The following is a 22,161-nucleotide window of genomic DNA, read 5'->3' as shown; positions in this document are numbered from 1 at the left end:
GTTGCCCAACTTGTGCTCTGAACTCGTGGCTCAGTTACCCCTTCTGCCCAGATGCAGATTCGAGACAAAGGAACGAGGGCGACAATGAGATGGATAACCTTGCATCTTTGCAAATACAGAACCTGTATTTTCAGGACACTCACCGAAGACCTGGCTTTGAATCTTAAATGGGTTTTTTTGAGGGTTTATTTTTTACGTGATTTTGTGTCTGTGTCAAATTCAGTTGAACACCCCCTTGGGTGCTCACCTTCGCTTTTCATTTTCCTAGGTGGGTGTGGGCCAGTTGCTGTTGTTGCCTCTTACTGTTAGGACCTGTCCTAATGCCATGTTGAGCGCCACTAATAAAATGCTGAATTCTTGCCACGTGTGAGTCAGGCTCTCTCTTGCTCTTTCTCCCCAGCTGCTGCCTCTCGCGCCAATAGCCACCGGACTATGGCGAGTAGTGTCTGATTCCTTGGTACACTCCTTGGAGGGGTACGCTTTGCATTTCAAAACTGCCAGGATAAGGTGGTTGGGTTGGTGGAGAAGATGGGGCCAACTCCGAGACCCTGCCCACGTAGGTTTTGCGACGATCTGATGGTGCAGAGACACTGAGAGGAGAGGAGGCCTGGACTGCCCGCAAGCCGGCAGTGCTGCGCGGAGTCATGGCCCCGGGCGTTCCCCAGTCCCACCCTCCCCAGACACTTCCGTCTGCCTCTTTTTTCACGCACGGACCGTGTGTCCCCGATGCCTTCCAGGTTTTCTAGCCACGCAAGGCGGAGTACGCTTCTCGGTTTCATTAAGATGGTGCCAGGCAACAAAATCCAAAGGTGCCGCCTCCCTGCCCTGACCCCGTGCCAGTCGTCATCTTTGTTCCTTCCTTCCTGGAAAATGCCCCTTCTTGTTAAAATGCTTAAAATAATTGTCATGTGCACAAATGATACCAATGTGTACTCCTTTGGCAAAAATCCCACACCGTATAGTCTATGCAGGACCTGTGGGTGACTCCTGTCCTGTGCCCCGGAGAGGCAGCCCGGATGCCTGTGCACCCACATGCTCCCTCGCACTGTCTCACGCACACTTGCACGCACACCTGTACAGGGGAGGAATATTACCGTGCTTGGCTTTAGCACGAGGCTCATCACGCCGTGCAAATGCAGCTCTTGCCATTTGCATCGGGCCTGGCTCGCCCGCCGCGGAGCTTCCCGTAACGCGGCCGTGCGGGCAGCCTCGCTCCCTGCCCGTTGGGCACCTCGCCCGCCCTCCCCGGCGTCACCGTGGCGCCCGCGCCCACTGGACGTACCTGTGCTCCCGAGGCCTGTTCGCCTTCGCTGGATGCGTGAGAGCCCCGTGTGCTCCCTTAGTCTCTTACTGTATTGGCGTCTAAAGGGACTACTGCGACACTGAAAAAAGATTTGGGGTGGTTTTAAGGACATTTTGTATTCTCGCAAGCCTGTCCCGTAATTACTTTGTATTATTTTTTTAGTGTCGTTATCATTTTACTACTCAGTTGAGTAGTGCCTGCAGCATATGGGGGCCCGGGCCAGCACCCTCTTCCCCCTTAGGAAATGCCCTGGAGGCAGCTGAGCTGGCGGCCGTGCCCGGAGGCAGGGAGGCCGAGAGGCCCAGAGGCCCCATGGCCTGGTGTCAACTGCGGATCCCGCGCCCATGGCATGCTGCCCTCTGTCCCGGCCCGTCCCCACCCCTCCCCTCACATGGCTCCCCCCCTTCCCCGGACCGAAGAGAAGCCCTGGGAACTCCTGGCCAGCCATGCCCAGGGGGAGCCCTCTGGCAAAGGCGCCTCTTGCCGCCCAAACGGCGACAATTCTGCGGGTCCCCGATGCTGGGGCTCCCTTCCCGGGCCTTCCAGCGAGTTCTCTGCGGGACGGCCCGCCGTGGGGGACTCTTGGCCTGGAGTAGGAAAAGGTAGCAGTCCTTTATCTCCCTCACACAGATTCTTCTTTCAAAAGTAATGTTAAAAAATAAAAAGTCCTAAATCCCCTTTGATAACTCAGGGATACCTCCTTGTTTCAATCACTGTTGCAAGGTCTGGTTTGTTCATAGTGATGTGTCAAGTGTGACCTTATTTTAAAAGCCTGTCCTGGCACAGGATTTAAACGAAGTCTTGCTGGGTTGTGAACAGACATTGAGGCTCCTTATAAAGGACGTTTAAGCATTTGCTGCCGCAACAGGATCTGAGCATAACACTGTGCTCCAGAAAGATGATTTTTCTCAACAGAAATGACTTCTTGTTGCCAGAGGTAATAGGAAATTAATTTTTTTCCCGAAGCGTGTTTTTGTGGGAAACGTTTTCCAGAGACACATGACTTGAAATTAAGGACACTCTCCTTTGTAAGACTTTACTTCATTTCGTGTATTCTGTTGACCCCTGAGAGAAAACCCAATGTAGAGAGAGGAGAAAACCTACAGTGCTCGAAACCCTACGGATGCCTCCGTAGATGCGGCGTTCCCCCTAACGCTATGCGGGAACTTCATCCCTGGTGCTGCATTTTGTGTGTCTGGCATCGTTGGTTTTGTCAAAGTTTATCTGTTAAAATTCCGCGTACGTTTCATTGTTTTGGAAAACACTCCAGTTGATGTAAACCTACTACAGGGGAAGTTTGCGTCTAAAGTAATACATTCCCTGGTTCGAAGAAGGTAACTGTTGTCCTAGCATCAGTATATGTGATTTTTTTCCCCCCCTTTTAACTTCCCAATACCAGGGAAGCTGTTTGGGTCAGCTCTCTTGGCAGGTTCTTCTGGTAACTGTCAGAAGGGAAGGTATGTATGTGTATATTCAACTGGACAGGCGTTAGGGGTTCAGTCTGTGGCCGTAAAGCAGGAGGGAAAAGGCCACCTTCTTCCCCCACTCCTGGAGGTCCTACTGCTCATCCCAGCCATGTGAACATAGTAAGCTGTTGAAGTCCTCTGGGACTGGGCTCGTTGACTTAGAAGAGTAGCCTCTCGCAGAACAGAACTGTGGATTCTGAAAATCCCATTGATGGAGGCCTCAGCCCATCAGTATTCCTACTTATGCTTCACGGTCCCCGGCACGCGCCTCCCATAAACCTCGGGGGCCTTGGCTAGCTGCATTTACGCTACTGCCCATAAATCCCACTGACTCAAACTTCCTCCCTTTGACTGTTTGCTTTCACCTTCTCTAAGCCCTGGGGATGCTTCTTGGCTCCCAGAAAAAAAGTCCTTACTCTGTTCTCCTGCTCCCCACTTCCCTCCATGTGACCCTCTTTGTCTAAAGAGCGTGCTGGTTGTCCCACACTGTTCAGGTCACGTGTGAGGACTGGTCGGTCACGTCTAACAACCGCAGGTATGGGTCCAAGGCTCTCAGAACCTTCAGAACCTTCCGCCGTATGAAATAGGATAGGGCCACCCTTTCTCCGTTCGACAGCTTGCTTTCCTGATTGCTCTTTCGTAGAAGATCCTTTATCTCTTCTACTCAGTCTGTATTACAAGTGTGAGATTTCTTCCTAACTCCCATCTCCATCTCTGAGATAGACCCGAGCCTTCACTGAGGACCAGAAGATACAGTTAGGGTAGCATGACAGATAGGAATTAGTGAACAGTGTAAGCTTATCCAAAAAAAATAAGTGCTTGATACACCTGGGACTTCTCCAAGCTGTCCTCTGCTTTATGTAGCAAAGGGCGAAATGAATCACTCCATAACAAGGGGTCCTAAGAGATACCAAACTCAATTAAAATCGATTTAACTTCTGGGGAGCGCTCCAGATTATACTCCACAAATACTAATATGGTAATATCAGTTTCGGCCATAAATCATCTCATTGGATCTCGTGTCCCTTTTCCTAGATTATACATCATGGGCAATAATAGGTTGTCTCTTGAACCAACAGAGTGTAAATGTCACTGCTTCAGATTCCCGGTGTGTCTGGGGAAAGGAGGTTCGAGTGGCCCTATTGGGGAATGGCAGTACTGGAGACAGGCGAGCGTGTCCGCTTTCCCCTCCAGGACTCGCTGGAGGATCATTTTGCATGTTCTATTGCATCTGCGTTTATCTCTTCCCAGCCTCTTCATCCTTCTGTTGAGTTACATGTGTTTTCTACCATCTGACAGTTTAAAAAAAAAAAAAAAGAAAGAAAGAAAGAAAGAAAAGAAAGGTGAACAGTGGCATAGTTAGCATGAAAAATGGTGAAGATAGGAATAGAAAACAGGAAAATGTGTGTAACTTTGGAAGTTCTCTACAGTATATTTAAGAAAGGTGGAACAAATAAATTTTTTATTAATGTGTATATATTCTTTTAAATTTAGGAATAGACGGGCAGTCTGTGGAAGTTTCAAATATCGTGGACATCCGAAAAGAACATAACCGTGAGATCGCAATGAGAATTTCCTCCAGCGTAAACAGCCAAAACAGATTTTATACTGACCTGAATGGATACCAGGTGACTTTCCTTTAAAATGTCTAAGTACTGGCTATAATCGTGCGTGACTTTTATGTGTGATAATGGGCCAGTTAAGCGTATCTTTCAAAGGCTCTGAAATTAAGTTTACAAATTAACTCTAAAGTAAAGCTGAATCTTAACAGGTACTTATTGCTTCTATATGCAACCAGATTTACAAAGTTAGAACAAGTATTTGAGAGATGGGTTGTAGAACATCAGATTTTAAGGATGTATTTTTTTCCTTTTTAAGATTTTATTTATTTATTTGAGAGAGAGTGGGAGAGCGCTTAAGCAGGGGTAGCAGCAGAGGGAAGGGGAGAAGCAGGCGCCCGCTGAGCAGGGAGCCCGATGCGGGACTCTATCCCAGGACCCCGGGGCCATGACCTGAACCTAAGGCAGCTGCTTCACTGACCAAGCCCCCAGGTGCCCCAGGATGTATTTTTTCAAAGGCAGATTTGGTGACTGTTTGCATGTTATAAGTGTCTTGATACCAAAATATATATGAATTTATTGATTAGAAGAAGGGAAAAGTTTCCCTGAAATTTAAAAGAACCCATTACTGCATTATACATTTAAAAGTATATATGTAATAAATTAAATATACACAGACCATTTTCTTGAGAGAGGGAAAAACATATACTCCATCAATCCCTAATTACGTTTCTATTAGACCATGTATGGGTGTTTACCTTTATGCACACACACGTGGACATAGACATAGACACAGAAATGCAGGCATATATCTGTTTAGAAATGTGGGTGGGTGTGCATTTAATCAAAATGTTCACAAAATAGTTTGAAGTAGTAATGAGAAAATGGACTCAAAATTTTTCCAGATTGTCAACTCTCTAATTTAATAGGCCTCTTTTGATTGTTACCTAAATTTCTGTACTCAGAGTATGTGTTTGACAACATATCTTTGAAATAATACTATTAAAAACATTAGCGTGTTTTTGAGACATTAGCATTTTAGAGATTTCTGGCTATGAATAGAAATAATTTCCCAACAAATGCTTTTACTTTGTCTGATTTTCAACTGGGTTGAGTGGAAGGGATTGTGAAAATTTTCTCTTCTACAATTTCCTGCAAAGGTTAAATTTAAACCTTTTTCCAAAGCATAAAATATTGCATTATACACTTTGAATTTACATGTTAATTCTTTCACAGCTGTTTGGTTTTCAAATGAAGCCCCGATTTTATGGTGATTCATTTTCCTCGTGTACAAAAGAAACTCTTTTCTTAAAATATTACAGAAGCAATTATTTGTATGTGTGGGTGTATACATGAATGGGGGGAGAAAAACTTAGTAAAAGTGGATAAAAATGTGACTAAATGGGAAAATATTAATTCTAAATTTGTGATCTGAATATTTCTGCTTTTTAAAGAGGCCATTTTTTAAACCTTGGGAAGAGTGGTCCTTGGGCATAACTAGAAATCTACACCCGCAGGTAGGCGGTGAGGGTGGCAGCCCCATCATCATGATAGTGAATGTCCTTTTCACTGAGTATACAAGTTAATTTGAATGGAAAGATCAGGATTGGAAAGATGAAATGGAGAGTCCTTTTTTTAAAGATTTTATTTATCTGTTCATGAGAGACACACAGAGAGAAGCAGAGAGACAGGCAGAGGGAGAAGCAGGCTCCCTGCAGGGAGCCCGATCCCAGGGCTCTGGGGTCACGGCCTGAGCCCAAGGCAGACGCTCCATCGCTGAGCCACCCCAGGCGTCCCAGGAGAATTCTTTCGTAGTGTCTTTTCATTTTTTTCTATTTTTTAGTTTTAGCATTTTACAGTTGTTCCTTCAGTTTCTTAATTCCCTAGGCCTGTGATACAAATTACCACCAACGAGGTGGCTTAAAACAACAGGAATTTACTCTGTCGCAGTTCTGGACACCAGAAATCCCAAACCAAGGTGTCTTGAGAGCCACACTCCCTCCAAGGGCTCCAGGGAGATGTGCTTGCTTGCCTGTCCTAGCTTCTGGTGGTTCCCGGCCGTTCCGGGCACCATCAGCTTGCAGACCTGTGTGCCTCTGCCGCCACAGCATGCCTGCGGTATTGTCCTTGGTTCTCTCTGTGTGTCCCCTGCGTGCAGATTTCCCTCTTAGGAGGATGCCGCTCACCGGATTCGAGACCACTCTAATTGGGTATAACTGGATTATGTCTGTAGGGATCCTGTTGCAAAATAAAGTCACATTCACGGCTTGTGGCTGGCCATGAATTCTGGGGGACACTATTCAGTACAGCCAGTAAGTTGAAGGACGCCCTACAAGGTTGTCATAAAGACTAAAGATGGTATTGGTGAAACACCCAGTACTATGCCTGGTGCTGATGGGCACTCACTACGTGTTCCCCATTACGTTAACTTTGTACTTCTTTCTTTCTTGAGAGCTTTGTCAGACTTTTCATGAGCTGAACAGCAGAGATGCATTTTTCTGTGGTGTGTGTAAGATACCTGATAACACAGGCTCTGTTTGATGTCTCCTCCTGAGGTTTGAGTGAGTCTCCTTGACCCCAACCAGCCTAGTGCACTTTCAGTCAAAAAATAACCGTATTTCACGCATTCACATGCTAGACCAGGAAAAATTGAAATATGGAACTGTCTTCATTGAAACTAAACAAGAAGAGTAAGCACTGAATAATTTTTGAATATAAATACGAATTTTATTATTTTAATGTAATACGTTAGAGGATTTGATGAGGGGATCTGTAGTATTTATTAAAACTGATTCAAGAATCATGAGATATTTTTTGAAAGGGGATAGAGAGCTATTATGCTTAGCATTCATTACAAAAGCAGTGTGTTAGATTTAGATGAGAAATGAATACTTAATACCTTTATAATTTGTTTTATGCAAATATTGGAAAGCTAGAAGACTTTTGTTAAGGATTTTTATTCTGAATTTAAATAGGAATGCCTATTTTAAAAACCTGGATAAGTCCTAACTTTCTCACTTAAAAGTTTTCTGAGATCCTTGTGATTTTTTTTTCATATTGTTTTGAAGACTATTTTAATTTTTAAAATAGCTCTTCCTATGAACAAGAAAGGAAGCAATACCTTTTTCTCTTTGGAAGAAAAGTCATCTATAGGCAGTACTAATTTTTTTAAAGTACATCTGTAAATATCATTTGATTTCTTCTTCTTTTTTTTTTTTTTTTTTTTTTTAAAGTCAACTGTTTGGTCTTGTAGATTCAGCCTAGAATGACAATGAGCAAATTACCTCTTCAAGCAAATGTGTATCCGATGACCACAATGGCCTATATCCAGGATGCCAAACATCGCTTGACGTTACTCTCTGCTCAGTCTTTAGGGGTTTCAAGTTTGAAAAATGGTGCGTATTGTTTGGATTCTTTTTTTGCTCTTAACAAGTTTCAGTTCCAAGTGTATAATTTTTCTCTTGGTCATATGTATTAATTATCATCTTCAGACACCACCTGCCTTCTTTTGAGGACCAGACTATTTAGTTAATTTTGGTTTTGTGAGAATAATATAAAATAATGTATTTCCTCTGTCTTCTATGAAGAATGAGGGACCTCAAACTCCATGAAACCATTGCTTCTTAAAGATAATGTATCTCTCCTGGCAGCTCGTGGTTTGCACAAGCCTCTGTCATTGTCATAATTGAATGGCTGTGGAAACGCTCTGGAAGGCAAAGAGGAGAGGGTGCTGGGGAGAAAAGTTAGAAATTCCCAGGGTTGCCCAAGTTCGCAAAGGGGGGAGGGAAGGGTTCAACCCCAGGTCCTTCTCTGAATCACATCGTCCCAGGGCACTACCACCCGAAAGAAGAAAGGGAGTTGAAATGACACAGATGGGGGGGGGAGGGTATAAAGAGACAAAACTTTAAGGATTCCAAAAGAGAGAACTAGAAGGAGAAAATAAATCATAGACACAGATTAGTGTTTATAAAGCCTTCTATTGGTAGGTGATGTCCTTTATAATATGTATTTTTCATGATCATTTCTTTGCAGTTGCTCCTCTCGCTTACATATTAAGAGTTGCTAAGTCAAATAAATGTCTTAAGGAGCCAGGCAGGAAAAGGAGCGCAGGTGCCTGGCGTGTGTACCCTTTGTCACAAACCCACTTTTTATATTAGGCTTATGCATACGTTCTGAACATCCGCCCACACAAAGCATACTATTTCTCATTTTTATTTGTGGCTTTCATCACACAGAATCAGGAGATGAGGCCATAAAGACATTAATGCCATTATAAGAATAATAACGGCCTCCCACCAGGGTGCAGGCGGGGAGCCGCGGGGCTGCCGCGTGCTGATGGGGCAGCCGCCGCTCAGTGCCAGGCCGTCCTTGCCATGCGGAGGGGCCAGTTTCTGAGGAGCCCAGAAGTCTGGAATTTTTTTATGTTTTGATTTTTAAAAAATTAAGTCAACATTTACAGATTGGGACAGCTTCCCCTAAAATGCCTAGATGTGGTTTGGGGGCAGAGGAGCTGTGTTTCTCAGTTCACCTTTATCAAGGGAAGAGACATAACCGTCCAGTTGGTGATTGCTCCAGTCCTAATGTCTAGCTCCCTATGTAAGAACCCAATTCTGAGAATTCAAGGCAGGGTTTAAAGATGGGTGGCTCAAGAGTCCTACCTGGCGCAGGTGCCCTGCAATAGGCACCCAAAGACGTTTGAATACCTGCAAACATGAAAACAATTTGAGTATACTCCAGGAGATTTACTCAGGCTCACGTATTGTGTGGACTAACATTTGGAGGCAGGAAGAAGAGAGAAATTGCGCTGATCTGGGTGTGAAGCCAGATCTAAGATCTAAGATCAAGCCCTAGGTGGCCACGGGGCAATTAGTCTCAGTGCCCAAGGAGCAAATTCTAGACGGTTGTGTCCTAAAAGAAATATGGAGGTCGTGACAACCAAAATTCTAACCATCGCTGGGGGTTTTATGGATCCCTAACGAGAGAAGAAACAACTAAACAGACTTGGGTTGACTGTGTCGGAATAATAGTCATTAAAATATTTTGTGTATTGCTTTTTTATGCCAAACGATCACTTTAATACCATGACAAATGTGAATGGGCGGATGGATGAATACACATATATTTTTAAGTATTTACGACTAGGGTTTTTTGGGTTTTTTAGTATAAATATATGACTGTGGCCCTGGGTGTTGTTTTTTTTTAGTTTGTTTTGGTTAGAGTTTTTTAGTTTTTTTTTTTTTTTAGTTTGCAGTCTCAAAGCCTAACAGCTCACAACTTAAACTAGAAGAGGTGTGGAATTATTGCACAGCAAATGCAGGAACCAAATATGACCTCTTTCTGAGCTCCAGGAAAGAGGATAGTGATGCCACTTATAATAATACCAGGGAGGGAAGGGGGTATGTGGCAGGTGTCTCCAAATCCTGGGGTTTCTTCAGAGGATCACCATGTATCGAGTAACCTAAATTGTCTTTCAAATCCTTGTTAGACTCTGTGCATCCGTATTTGCCTTGTTATTCAGTGTGTGATGTACGTTCCCTTAATGAGCCTCATAAACCTCTTTAAATTCCAAATGCCGCCACTAAAAATTTTGGAGGACGTGATTTACATTTCAGGTTAATTTTTAAATCTCAAATTTTTGATCTGTCTCATTTTTTAAGTCTCTTAACCAGATTTTTAGCAGACAACAATGAAGAAGAACAGAAACACAATCCTGGTTTTTGCGTTTACACTAGTTGTTTTGAGAAAAGCCCTTGTTGATACTGTGGGTTGTACGGATCTGTGTCCTTGGCTTAAATCAGGATCGTGCCTAAACTTATGTGATCCTCCCTGGATGTTTGTATTAAATAACCCTGGCCAGTTTGTCTGTTTGTTTGTTTGTTAGGTCAGATTGAAGTTATCATGGATCGAAGACTCATGCAAGATGATAATCGCGGCCTTGAGCAAGGTGTCCATGATAACAAGGTTACAGCTAATTTATTTCGAATACTCCTGGAAAAAAGAAGTGTTGTGAATATGGTAGGAAAAAAAATAATTCGCACATTCTGATGTTGATTATTCTTTGCCACTCAAAATTTGAAATTATGACTTTCCACATTATTATTTTTTTTAATGATTTAGTTTCCAGTATTGAGATACCTTTATAAGAGATTTAGCCTAAACTGACAAGATGGAAAGATATGTAAGAAAACTTCAGTTTCACTTACGTAGGGTTTGCATTTAGGTCATCTTATTTATTTATTTATTTATTTTGTGTTTCTTATGTAGATGTAAAATAACGTTAAGGAACCAGTTGGGGTGAAAGTTTCTGCAATTATTTTGAAAGAAAATAAGCATTGAATTTAAGGATAGAATGTTAGCGCGTGCTTATTAGGAAATTTTGATTAGTAAAAAATGTTTTTTGAGACCTTAGTGTACTTATTCTGGTCTTAGACTCAACTGAAAGCGGATTTACTCATGTGTCTTGTTCAGTTTTCATTTCTCAAAACAAAACCCCAGCATCCCATTAAGCAGTCCGCCTAAAGCTCAGTTGGATGTAGACCAACATGACAATACCTTCTTAGGGCAGCACAAGAGTCGTCACCCCTGTCCTCCCTACCTGACTCCTTCCCCACCTCCCATGGCCCTCCGCTCGGCCCTTTATTTCTTATTCTCTTTTCTTCTCTTCTCTTCTCTTCTTTTCTTTTCTTTTCTTTTCTTTTCTTTTCTTTTCTTTTCTTTTCTTTTCTTTTCTTTCTCTTTTCTTTCTTTTCTTTCCTTTTCTTTCTTTTCTTTTCTTTCTTTCTTTCTTTCTTTCTTTCTTTCTTTCTTTCTTTCTTTCTTTCTTTCTTTCTTTCTTTCTTTCTTTTCTCTCCTTCCTTTCTTCCTTCCTTCCTTCCTTCCTTCCTTCCTTCCTTCCTTCCTTCCTTCCTTCCTTCCTTCCTTCCTTCCTTTCTTCTTTCTTATTTTATTTATTCATGAGAGACATAGAGAGGGAGAGACACAGGCAGGGGGAGAAGCAGGCTCCCTGCAGGGAACCCGATGCGGGACTCAATCCCGGGACCCCAGGGTCACACCCCGGGCCAACAGCGGGTGCCCCACCGCTGAGCCCCCCCCCCCCCCGACCCCTCCTTTTCTCCACCCCCCTGTGGTCCTTCCTGCTCTGGCGATAAAAGCCCCACATGCGTCTCCCCAGATCTGGTCCCCTCTTGGCCGCAGAGCCATCCCTCCCTGTGTCCTGCTCCTCGGACCCCCCCCCCGCCCGGCCTGCCCATCAGGAGCCTCCCGACGCCCTCCCCCTCCCGGCAGCACCCCCGGGGGCGTCCCTCCTCTGCTCCCAGAGATGCTTCTCCATCCTTCTCCGTCCTTCTCCGTCCTTCTCCTCTTGAGCGGCGGTATGGCCCCTGCGAGGACACTGTCCTGCCCGAGCAGTTCCCATGTGGCCTCTCATGGACCTCGGCCACCGCCCCAAGCAACCCCAGATGCTTCCCCAGTCGTTCCGCTCTTCTTTTCCTGCCACGTTGGTTCTCAGTCAGGGTTGGTCTGCTTGGTCTGTTTTTTTTTCCCAAAACTCAGTCTGACCTCCGTGCCCCGTTCTTCACGCCCCAAGGTCTGTCTGGTCACCGGCCTCCCTGTGAAGGCCGTGGTCCTCACGCGGCGGGGAGCCCATCCTGGGCCCGCGGCTCCGTGTGGCCCCTCGCGCTGCCCTCCCCCCCTTCTGCCCAGCCCCCTCCCCCGCGGCCTGCGCCCCGGGCACCTGCTGACCCCTGCTGCCCCTGCACCTGCTGCCCGGCCCCCTCCCCCACGGCCTGTGCCCCGGGCACCTGCTGCCCCCTGCTGCCCCGGCACCTGCTGCCCGGCCCCCTCCCCCACGGCCTGCGCCCCGGGCACCTGCTGCCCCCTGCTGCCCCAGCACCTGCTGCCCGGCCCCCTCCCCCGTGGCCTGCGCCCCCGGCACCTGCTGCGCCCTGCTGCATCCCCCTACCTGCTGCCCGACCCCCTCCCCCACGGCCTGCGCCCCCGGCACCTGCTGCCCTGGCCCCCGCGCGGGGCCCTGGGTCGTGGCTGTGGCCACAGCTCACCGGCTGTGGCTTGTACCCGAGCGCCCAGACCCGCCGCCCTCTGCCTCCTCAGAACCACACATCCAGGTGCTCCCCTGATCCTCGTCTCGCTCCTCTTTTGACCACGGCTCTGCTGAGCGCCGGGCCCTGTTCCGCTGCTTCTAGACTTGTCCCCGGTGGAGGAAGCACCGTATCTGTTGCACGAATGAATACGCGATGCACAAATGAGTGAGCGGCTGTAGTGCCTCGGGCCACCGTGTTACCCCTGCTGTACCCTGCCCTGTGCCCTCCTGTGCCCTGCCCCGTGCCCTGCCCCATGCCGTGCTGTGCCCTGTCATGTGCCCTGCCCCGTGCCCTCCTGTGCCCTGCCCGTGCCCTGCTGTGCTGTGCCCTGCCCGTCCCACTGTGCATGTTCTCGCCCTGCTGCTACATCCGGGGACTTGGGTCCTGCAGCTCCTGGTGCCCCTCAGGGCCCCTGGCCTGGGGTAGGTGTTCCATAAATAAAACACCAGTTGATTGAACGAACCGGCAACAGCTCATTAAAGCAAAGACTTCTTCCAGGATCTAGAATCTTTTAGGAAAAAAGATTTTAATATCCATTTTTAGATGTCAGGATTTATACCAGTTCTTGGGACGCATGGTTTAAATCAATTACTGACAAGATAGCTTAATTTTAGGACTCAAACTGCATAGGAAAATCATTGTCTGAGTGCTGGCAGCTACACTCTTTCTCCTCCTGAAAATGTTTCTGGCTTTTATGATTTTTTTTTCTTCTCTATATAGACACTAATTTGCAAAGCTTCTGTTAACTATGGCAGTAAGAATTTCCATGTCAGATCTATAAAGCTTTCACTTAGAAGGGAAATAATTTGTTTATTCCCATTCAAAAAACTCCTTGGATAGTAATTGATTGAAATTTGATCCAATGTGTTTGTAATCCTTTGTTGGTTAAATTTTTCTTTTGCTCAACTATAGATTCCTGGACTTAAATCAATAGTGTCTTTTAAATAAAAAATGAACCAGAGAAGAGAAAAATACGTTTTAATTTCTAGCGAAATTGATTTAAAAGACGTTCGATTAACAAACGCTCCATCCCGTATAATGTGAACTTTCTAGACGGCGTCTTTATTTTCAACTCAGACTCTAGTGTTTAAAATGTCGATGGGGAGGCGCCGCGGCGAGGAGCCGGTTCTGTCAAGGAAGGCATCTGGGTAGAAAGTCCTAAGCCTGCAGCCCCCTGGGGGTAACCGGGGTGACTAAGGGGAATGGAGGCCTGTTCTCGAGTGTTCTGCGGAGACGCGGGGAGAACGGGCCCTGGCATGACGACAGTCTCCGTGAGATGTGCGGGTGCCCTGCGGATGGCTGGGGCCGTGTGACGGTGATGCTCATCCGTGCAAAATGACAATCGTCCCTCTGGCACCGACCCTTTAGGTTTTGTTTCTTTGAGACTTAACTCCCTGTCCCTTCCTGCGTGGAGAGCGCTGAGCCGAGAGCTGGAAGTGTTCAGGCATTACAGCTGTGTCACTCTACCCTGGGATGCCAGCTCTTTACGTGGTAGGAGGGCCAGCCGAGAGACAGGAGATGAAAAGCCCGAATGCTTGCAGGGATCTGAAAAGAGATGGAATGAGGGAGGCCGGTCACGTCTTACGGGCAAACACCTCAGTTAGGTGACCCCAGGGCTGTGATGAGCACAAGGACGCATCCCACCAAGGAGCTAGAACTCAGCCGCCCTCGAGGGAACGTGGGGGCCCAGGGTGACTTGGATCTCCAGTATCGTGGGGGCGGGGGGGGAACTCACCTGTTTTGGGGAGTTTTTGTTATTGTTGCTGACAATTTCAATGTGACACCTCCTGGATTTTTTTTTCTCTTTTTGAGAGCTGGCCAACTGTTGAATACCACACAGACCTCCCAAACCTATCTACAGGCAGATTTAGCCCATGTGTCACCAGGCTCCACCTCTGCACTAAATGAGATTTATTTCCAAATCTTACGATTCTTTACATTTTCACTGATTATTTCTTCTGTCTCTGGCTTTTTACTGCATCCTTTCCCCAACTGCATTTTTTTCCTCTCGTTTATTTATATTTGCTGGTTAATAGATGAAGTTCAAAAAAATAAAAAACCTTTATCGTGTTCCCACCAGGTATCAGGTTGTACTGAATAAGCAAAAGGGACTCAAAAATATCATCTATTATCTTAGGTCATTTATTTAGCAAGTTTTGATGTAGATGAATGGAAGCCTTTGATGTTTAGGGATCAGATAACTTAAGTGGAGCCCAGCGAGTAGTTCTGACGTGTGACATAGAAGGGCTGGATCCCAATGGGGAGCTCAACTTGGTGTGGCCTGGATCGGAATGTGCTAGAAACTATTTATAGTTTCACACAGGCTGCAAGGAGCAGGCTAGACTCGAACAGCTTGACGCCTCCCAGCCCACAAGAACCCAATGATGTTGATAGTAGTGCACTTGTTACTACAAGGCTGGGGAATTCATTTACCACTTAAACAAACGCATAAAATTTCCTAAAGCAAACACGTGTTACAAGCCTTGGGTGTATCCTAAAGGTTACAGCTCAGACTCCCTTTCCAGGAGATTGATCAAAAAGTGGTAATTCGCCAGATAAATATTTTGCTGAGACCCTCGTTGCTGTAAAAATGTCCAGAAAGGGCACGGATCGTGGAGCCTCCCGCGGGGTTCAGTCGCGCCCTGCCTGGCCGGTGCCCGCTGCCTTCCCAGCCCGGAGCCGCGGCGCCTCCTCAGCTCGGTGGGGACAGTGAAGGGCCCCACTGCTGAGTTCTCCGAGGGACTTAGGTTCGTGACGCTGTTCGCTTCACTGAGACCTTTCATGAACGCCTTTCTGAGTCTGAATCATTTTCTGAATCCGAAACTGGTTAAAGGATGAGACTCGTGCATTGGACTCCAAAAGGAGCTGTCTGTCCTATGAGGTTGGGAGCGTGTCTGGGGTCACGGTTCCCGACCCACGTCCCCGGAGCTGTGTCACCCTGAGAGCTGAGATCCTCTCCGGGGGCTGTTAAGCTTGGGCTTCCTGGGGCCCACCCCTGGAGAGCCTGTTTACGGAGATTTGGGCTAGTGCCTGAGGATCTGGGTTTAAAGCTCCCCAAGCCATTCTTTTTTTTTTTTTTTTTGAGATTTTTTTTTTCATTTATTTTGAGGGAGAGAGAGAGCGCAAAGGAGTACATGGAAGGAGAGGGAGACGCAGACTCCCCGCTGAGCAGGGAGCCCAACACGGGGCTCGACCCCAGGACCGGGACCCTGGCTTCATGACCTGGGCCGAGGGCAGAGGTGCAACTGACGGAGCCATCCAGGTGTCCCCTCCCCACACCCAGTATTGCTCCATGTGGCCAGTGTTGAGCGCTGAGCATCAGGGGACCTGGCTGGGTCGGTGTGCACATCCCTGTTTGCGGGGTCTGCACAATCCATCAGGAAGTCTCCCACCTGCTCCCCTAGGCGTCCGGGGATTCCTCCAAGAGCCGAGAACAAAGCCAGAGAGCTCTTCCTGAATGTTATTTGACCTAGAAATGGACTTCATGCCTTCCGAGTCTCATACGGCAGGTGTCTTCTTTTCTGTTGGAATCTTTTATCTTTTATTACTGAAAAAGTGATTTTGTCAGCAATCCTGACCTACATTATGAAGTCCTTTGATCTTGGAGTACATTTAAAGTTTCTTGTTGAAACTGTTCCCTCACTATTCAACAACATGCGTGAAATTTCAGCAGTTCTGGAGAATATGATTTTATACGCTTTACTTAATCTTTCTTTCAGAAGAGGAGTGTGGAACGGGTACTTCGTTTTTACCGCTCTTTTAGACCTAATATTTTTTGTCAGCATCTTAATATTGCAGTGTCCCTCTGCTGCCTTTAATTTTTTTTTTCTCTCTCTCTCTTTCTCCATAGTCTGAATTGTAATGACATCTACAGTTCACTGCTGGCAAGATGCTTGTCACTCTTTGCTAACACCCTCTGTTCAGTGCTAATCTGACATTCTGAGTTTTAAGCTCTGTATCTTCTATAAATCCTATCTTTTCACACAGATAAGTAGCCAAGCCTTTCATCTGAGCCCCATATTACAGAAAAAAAAAAGGATGCAAAATCAAAAGCTATCAGTGAAATGGACAGTTTAAAAAAAAGATGCAAAATTAAATTTGTCCTGCCTGTCACTGCTGATCAGAAAACCTTTCTATGTAAATTATTTTCTCTTCTCAGTGTTTTTCTCTGTGTGCTTTTATACCTCAGGCGTTATTGGTTAAGGCTCTGCTTAGTCATTGATTTAATTGAGTGTGTCATCCACCATACGCATATGCCCAGCCCTGGCAGACGTATTTAATGTTTGAACATCCTGAACCACTTATCCGGAAGTATATATACCATAGCAATGACTAAATTACTTTTAAATTATACTGAATAATTGTGTACTAGGTAAATATGTACTAACTACTCCATAACATACATGAGAGTTTTCGTTCAGTGGCAGTGATTTATCAAATTTAACAGACGGGGATCCCTGGGTGGCGCAGCGGTTTGGCGCCTGCGTTTGGCCCAGGGCGCGATCCTGGAGACCCGGGATCGAATCCCACGTCGGGCTCCTGGTGCATGGAGCCTGCTTCTCCCTCTGCCTGTGTCTCTGCCTCTCTCTCTCTCTCTCTCTCTGTGTGACTATCATAAATAAATAAATTTAAAAAAAAAAAGAAGGCAAATTTAAAAAAAAAAACAAATTTAACAGATGATCAGGGATGCTACCTCTGTTTTTAAAAAATCTTATTTATTCCGAGAGTTTCCCCCCCCCAAAAAAAAATCTGCCATTGGTTAACATCTATAGAGCATAGCTTTGGATCCTTACGAAGTGTCATGGTCTAGTTGAGTGTATAAATGAAACCACGAGAATATGATGGGTGACACCTGAGGGAGAAGAGATCACATTTGATGATTGCAAGAAGTACGGATGTCCCAACCCATCTACTTAAGGAATTTTGTGGTAGGTTGAGTTTCCAGGAAAAGTTACACTTTGTCCTAAAATGTTCGTGAAAAGTGTTGTCAGGGTTTTTAGCGCTAAAGCAATGGAGAAAAGCTACTTCTGAACAGGAGTTAAGTGGACACTGTCATTTTCTTACATTGCTCACCGCCGAAGTTGGTAAATCTGTGTGTCGTCTAAGGCTGTTATTTACAAAACCTAATAAAATTACAGTACGTGCTTACGGTTGCATTCCTTTCCTACCTAAACCCCGTCAAGTAATTTCAGTCGATATTGTGAAAACTGCAAATATACAACACTTAAGCGTGTTTGCTTTTTTTCTTGATAGGAAGAAGAGAAGAAGTCGGTCAGTTATCCTTCTCTCGTTAGCCACATGACTTCTTCTTTCCTGAATCATCCCGTCTTTACGATGGCAGAAAAGGTCCCCGTGCCCACCCTCCAGCTGCTAGGGGAATTCTCTCCGCTGCTGTCATCTTTGCCTTGTGACATTCATCTCGTTAATCTGAGGACGATACAGTCAAAGGTATATCCCAAAATGCGTTTATGAACAGTTACATTTTGTAATGTATTTGATATAAGGGGATGAGAAGCGGAAAACAAATAACAGCCGACCCTTGCACAGCACGAGTTGGACCTGCACCCGTGTGCTTACTCGGATCGTTTTTGATAAATGCAGTGCAGTACCGAAAATGTATTTTCTCTTCCTTATTATTTGCATGACATTTTCTTTTCTCTGCCTTATTTTAAGAATGCAGTATATGACACGTATAACGTACAAAATCCGTGCCAAACCGCTGTCCATGTTATCAGTAAGGCTGCCAGGCAATACTAGTCGGCTCTTAGTGGTTCTGTTTTGGGAGACTCAGAGTCCTGCGGATTTTTGACTCTGGGTGGGGGGTCGTCGCCCCTAACCTGCGCCGTTGAAGGGTCAGCTGTACTGGGAGTTTCACTGTGCTTCCAGGAGCCGTCACGAGGACTTCACCTTTAGGCAAGATCGTTATGCCTTTCATTTGACTGTGGCTCTGTGGTTTAGAGCATATCCCACTCCTAATTTATGTTACTCTCAGAAAAGTTCTCTGTGGTGAGAAGGTCGGGGGATATTATCTTTTTACAGATAAGAAAGCAAAAGCTAGCCTGGGGTCACATAATAGTAGGTGGGACAACAGGCCTTAAGATGAGCTCTGCTGGCATTTTCCATCATTTCTCCTTCGTAGCCAGTGTCTCTTAAGGAGTCAGAGAAATAAGAAGCATTGCTTTTAATTAATTCTGCATCAGAAGCCATGTACATTCATCTCTTTCTCCTGAAAATCACTGCAACTCCGACCTTTGCATTGAAAAACCAACTGTTTAGAGACGTCTAAAGATCCACTAGAGGAAGAACAGGGGAAGATTTTAGTAGATAAGGAATTTTAACGCAGTTGCCCTGCTTTTGTTTGCATGTATGCCTGCTTTTAAAGTCAGAGATTGCATTTGCAAAGAATAAAAATCCGGCATTTGACATCGTTTTTAAATTCGGTAGAGCTGTTTTGATATTGTGAACTGACATATGCTTGGCTGGAAATAGTACGCGCTTCGGGATTCCGTAGGAAAAGTGATAAATGGCCTGAGTATGAAAAGGAGAGAATGTTCATGTTTGAAGACAACATAGGAAGAGAGAATGTTTAGTTTTAGAGCAAAGAACTAAAGCAAACCAAGTAAAGTTAAGGATAAATGCCTGCAAATTTGGACACTTAAGGCTTTTACGGCCTGTGTAGGAATATGCATAAGGCTTGTAATAGTGAGTACGGCTGAACACAGGAGGCCTGGGTATGTCTGCGCATGTCAAAAGTCTCGTTTGATCATGTGAACCGACCTGCAGGATGTACTTCTTGCCCTACAGTTACAGCTAGAGGCACCAGGGAAACTGTCGTGACCCAGCCAAGACGGCAACCCCTGGCTCTTCTGAAGCATCGATTCTGGTGGGAGGAGAAAAATAAAAAAAAAATTAAGAGAAACGTAACATGAGTTAGATGGTGACAAGTGTTCGGGCGGCGGGGGGGGGGGAAGGAGGGAAGGATGGTTCTGGAGGATGACAGGGGTTTGCATAGTGTGGTTGGAGGAGGACATTGCAGAAAGGGTGTGAATGGAATAAGACTCTGAAGGAAGTTGGGGAGTGAGACTCCTGCAGATTTCTGGGGGTCAAGTGGTCGGGCAGTCAAGAGCAAGTGTGAAGGCCTAAACGTGGGTGACGTGGTGAGAACAGAAGCCCTGCGCCAGCTGGCCTTTTCTTTGATCCCTTCCTGCATCCTGTTGCCCACAAGAGTGTCTACACGTAGTGGGGATGGAACAAATGGACTCTGCCATAATTGTGGGTTCACTTTTCCACTCCTGGAGACGGGTCGCCTCCCTGAGTTAGATGAATCCATAAGCTGAAGGGGGACCCAGGGATGGAGGGGGCGGGGGTGGTTGCGGAGGACTCTGAGCCTCCGGTGGCTGCCTCTGGGCATGGCTGCAGGGGATGTTAGCCACCTGAGGATCTGGGGGCTCCTGGGGCGCCCGGTGGCCACTGTTCCTTCCCCTCATTCCTAGATGACTCTGTCCCGTGCTTGTTTTCCAGATCCGGTTGTCTAGAGTCAGTGAGTGTCGGGTTTCGTGGTCTGCCGTCTAGGGCTGTCCCTTGTTTCCCAGCCCCCTCTTTTCTGTGGTTACCTGCTGCTTTCATTCTTCCGGCTGATGCTTGTCTTCTGGTCCTACGATTCTCATCACTTGCCAGACCCAGAACTCTGCTGCCCGCTCAGTCGGTGCAGGCCTTCGGGCCCTGGGCCCTCCGCGGTCCGGCCTCCACTCACTGTACCCGCGTGGTTTCCCGTTGGCTCTTCACACCCTTAGACGTGTGGACCTTTGGCCGGGTGCTGACTCCACTCCCCTTTATGGCCAGCTGGGCCGGCTTCAGGTGCGTGGTGAGGGACGGAGAGGATAATGCTTTCGAGCCCTTTGAAAACAGAAGCGCTCTGTAAACACCGGTCGTTGTCCTGGTGGTACCTGGAGTACTTGCCAGCTCAGGTGCAAACTGAGGTGTCAGCTGAGCACATAGTTTGACCCAGAAAAATAAAGACTGAAATGCTGATGCTTAACCCTAACCAGCCTGCTGGGGCGGGGTCAGAACTCACGACTTGGGCCGGTTTTGCTGTTTTGCATTATCCCGTCGACCAGTGCCAGCTCCTGGGTTGGTCTTTGACTCTTAGCACAGCTGTTCCAAGGCTCACCAGAGACCCAGCGGGGTGCATCTGTCCGTTCATAATCACTTCTCGAAAGAACTGCTTTCTGTCCCTTGACCTCTGGTAACTCTGATAACAGGAAAATAATCTTGGAAAGCAGCCAACGTAAGTACTGAATCAAAGAAAGCTCGGTACTTTAAAGATGTCGAGTGCCACTTCATGGTTGCACCAAAAGAAGACAAAGGGGACTTGGAGAAAATCCAGAGCCAGGCCCCGACACCTGGGACCGCACCCCTCCCCTGTGTGCCGGCAGCTCCAGCCCTACGGTAACCCATCGTTCCTTCGGAGGCTGCGAAGCGTTTTTGCCCCTGAAGTGGTGTCGGCATAGCTCTTGGCTCCCGGGCCAGACCGGAGCTCTGCTGGGCCCGCGTGAGTGGGCGCTCGCCTCGCCGCCCCCTCCCCGTGTGTCCGTGGGAAACGTGGCCCGTCCTTGACGTGACGGAGGCACATCTTTGTTGCTGCCTCACTTCCTCAGCGGCAGCGTGGTGGACGGGGTGGACGGGGTGGACGGGGCCCCTGCTCCCTGGCCACTGCGTGAAGGGTCCGGGCGTTCGGAACCAGGCCCCGGGGAGCAGGGGGTTACGGCTCGAGGCGCGGTGAGGGAGGCGGCGTAGGGCCCCGGGTGCGCGCCTCCACGGTGCTTCCGTGTCTCCAGCTACCCGACCTCGGGGTCAGTGTGTCCGGGTCCCACCGGGGACATTTTGGAACGGAGACTTTGACTATTTCCCCATCCCTGAGGCTGTGACTCTGGGGGTCTGGGGTGAGGAACCTACGAGTTAGTCATGCTTAAGGACCCGTGATTCCAGAAATTACCATCATCGCCATTCAGCCAATTGGGAAAGTAAGAGCTAGAGATCGAGTGGCTAAGGTGGCATCACCCGGCGGTAAGCGGCGTGCTCCGGGCTCACACGGCCGTGTCCTCATCTGGTGGCTGTCCGGGGCCCCCGCGGTGCCGCTCGGCTTCTTACGGCCTCTGTTCCTCACGGGCCAGTTCTTCAGGAATTGTTCCGTGTGGGTAGATGAGGTTATGATTTTATGGAAGCACGTCTTGCCCTTATTTTTCTGTTTTTGGGAAAAACGAGTCGTATGTCGTGCATTCGCAGTTGGACGCAGCGGGGCCCAGACACCCCTCAGCCCCACCCGACGGCGCGGAGGGCGCAGCGCAGGCCCCTGTCGCGGGTGGCCGCCAGCCCCCCCCTGCACGCTCGGCCCCCTCTCTTCTCCTTAGCATCCCTTCTTCCTGGACCGTCAAAGGCCTGAGCCGTTGGCAAAGGTCGTGTAAAGGCCTGAACGCTGGGGGCCCAGGGCCACCACCGGCGTGCGTGAGCGGCCCGGGCAGAGTCCAGGGACATGGGCCCCCGGGACGCAGAGCTTTCCGGGCCCGGTTACCCCGTCGCGCGGCGTCTTGTCTGGGAGGGTGTCTGCTTGCTGCATATTCAAGTAAAGTTCACAGTTTCCCTACTTTGAAAAACAGTTTTCTTGGAAATAAAATGACGAGACAGACTTTGAAGCCGAGGAACTGCCGCTTTGCCTCAGGTATTTTTGCTAGAAA

The 22,161-nt window shown here is 47.3% G+C and overlaps 1 protein-coding gene across 1 annotated transcript in view; it reads left to right on the top strand.

Moving 5' to 3' along the window:
* Positions 1–22,161, top strand: part of MAN2A1 (mannosidase alpha class 2A member 1) — a 161,947-nt gene that overhangs the window by 134,027 nt on the left and 5,759 nt on the right. The window contains exons 17-20 of the mRNA XM_025438203.3: positions 4,264–4,397; positions 7,582–7,723; positions 10,210–10,343; positions 17,681–17,875. Of these exons, the coding sequence (XP_025293988.1) occupies positions 4,264–4,397; positions 7,582–7,723; positions 10,210–10,343; positions 17,681–17,875 (605 nt within the window). The remainder of the gene's footprint in view (positions 1–4,263; positions 4,398–7,581; positions 7,724–10,209; positions 10,344–17,680; positions 17,876–22,161) is intronic.

This window comes from Canis lupus, chromosome 3 (genome assembly GCF_003254725.2).
Source record: "Canis lupus dingo isolate Sandy chromosome 3, ASM325472v2, whole genome shotgun sequence".
Lineage (NCBI taxonomy): Eukaryota > Metazoa > Chordata > Mammalia > Carnivora > Canidae > Canis > Canis lupus.
The sequence above is the reverse complement of the archived record's forward strand: the minus strand, read 5'-3'. Positions and strand labels throughout refer to the sequence as shown.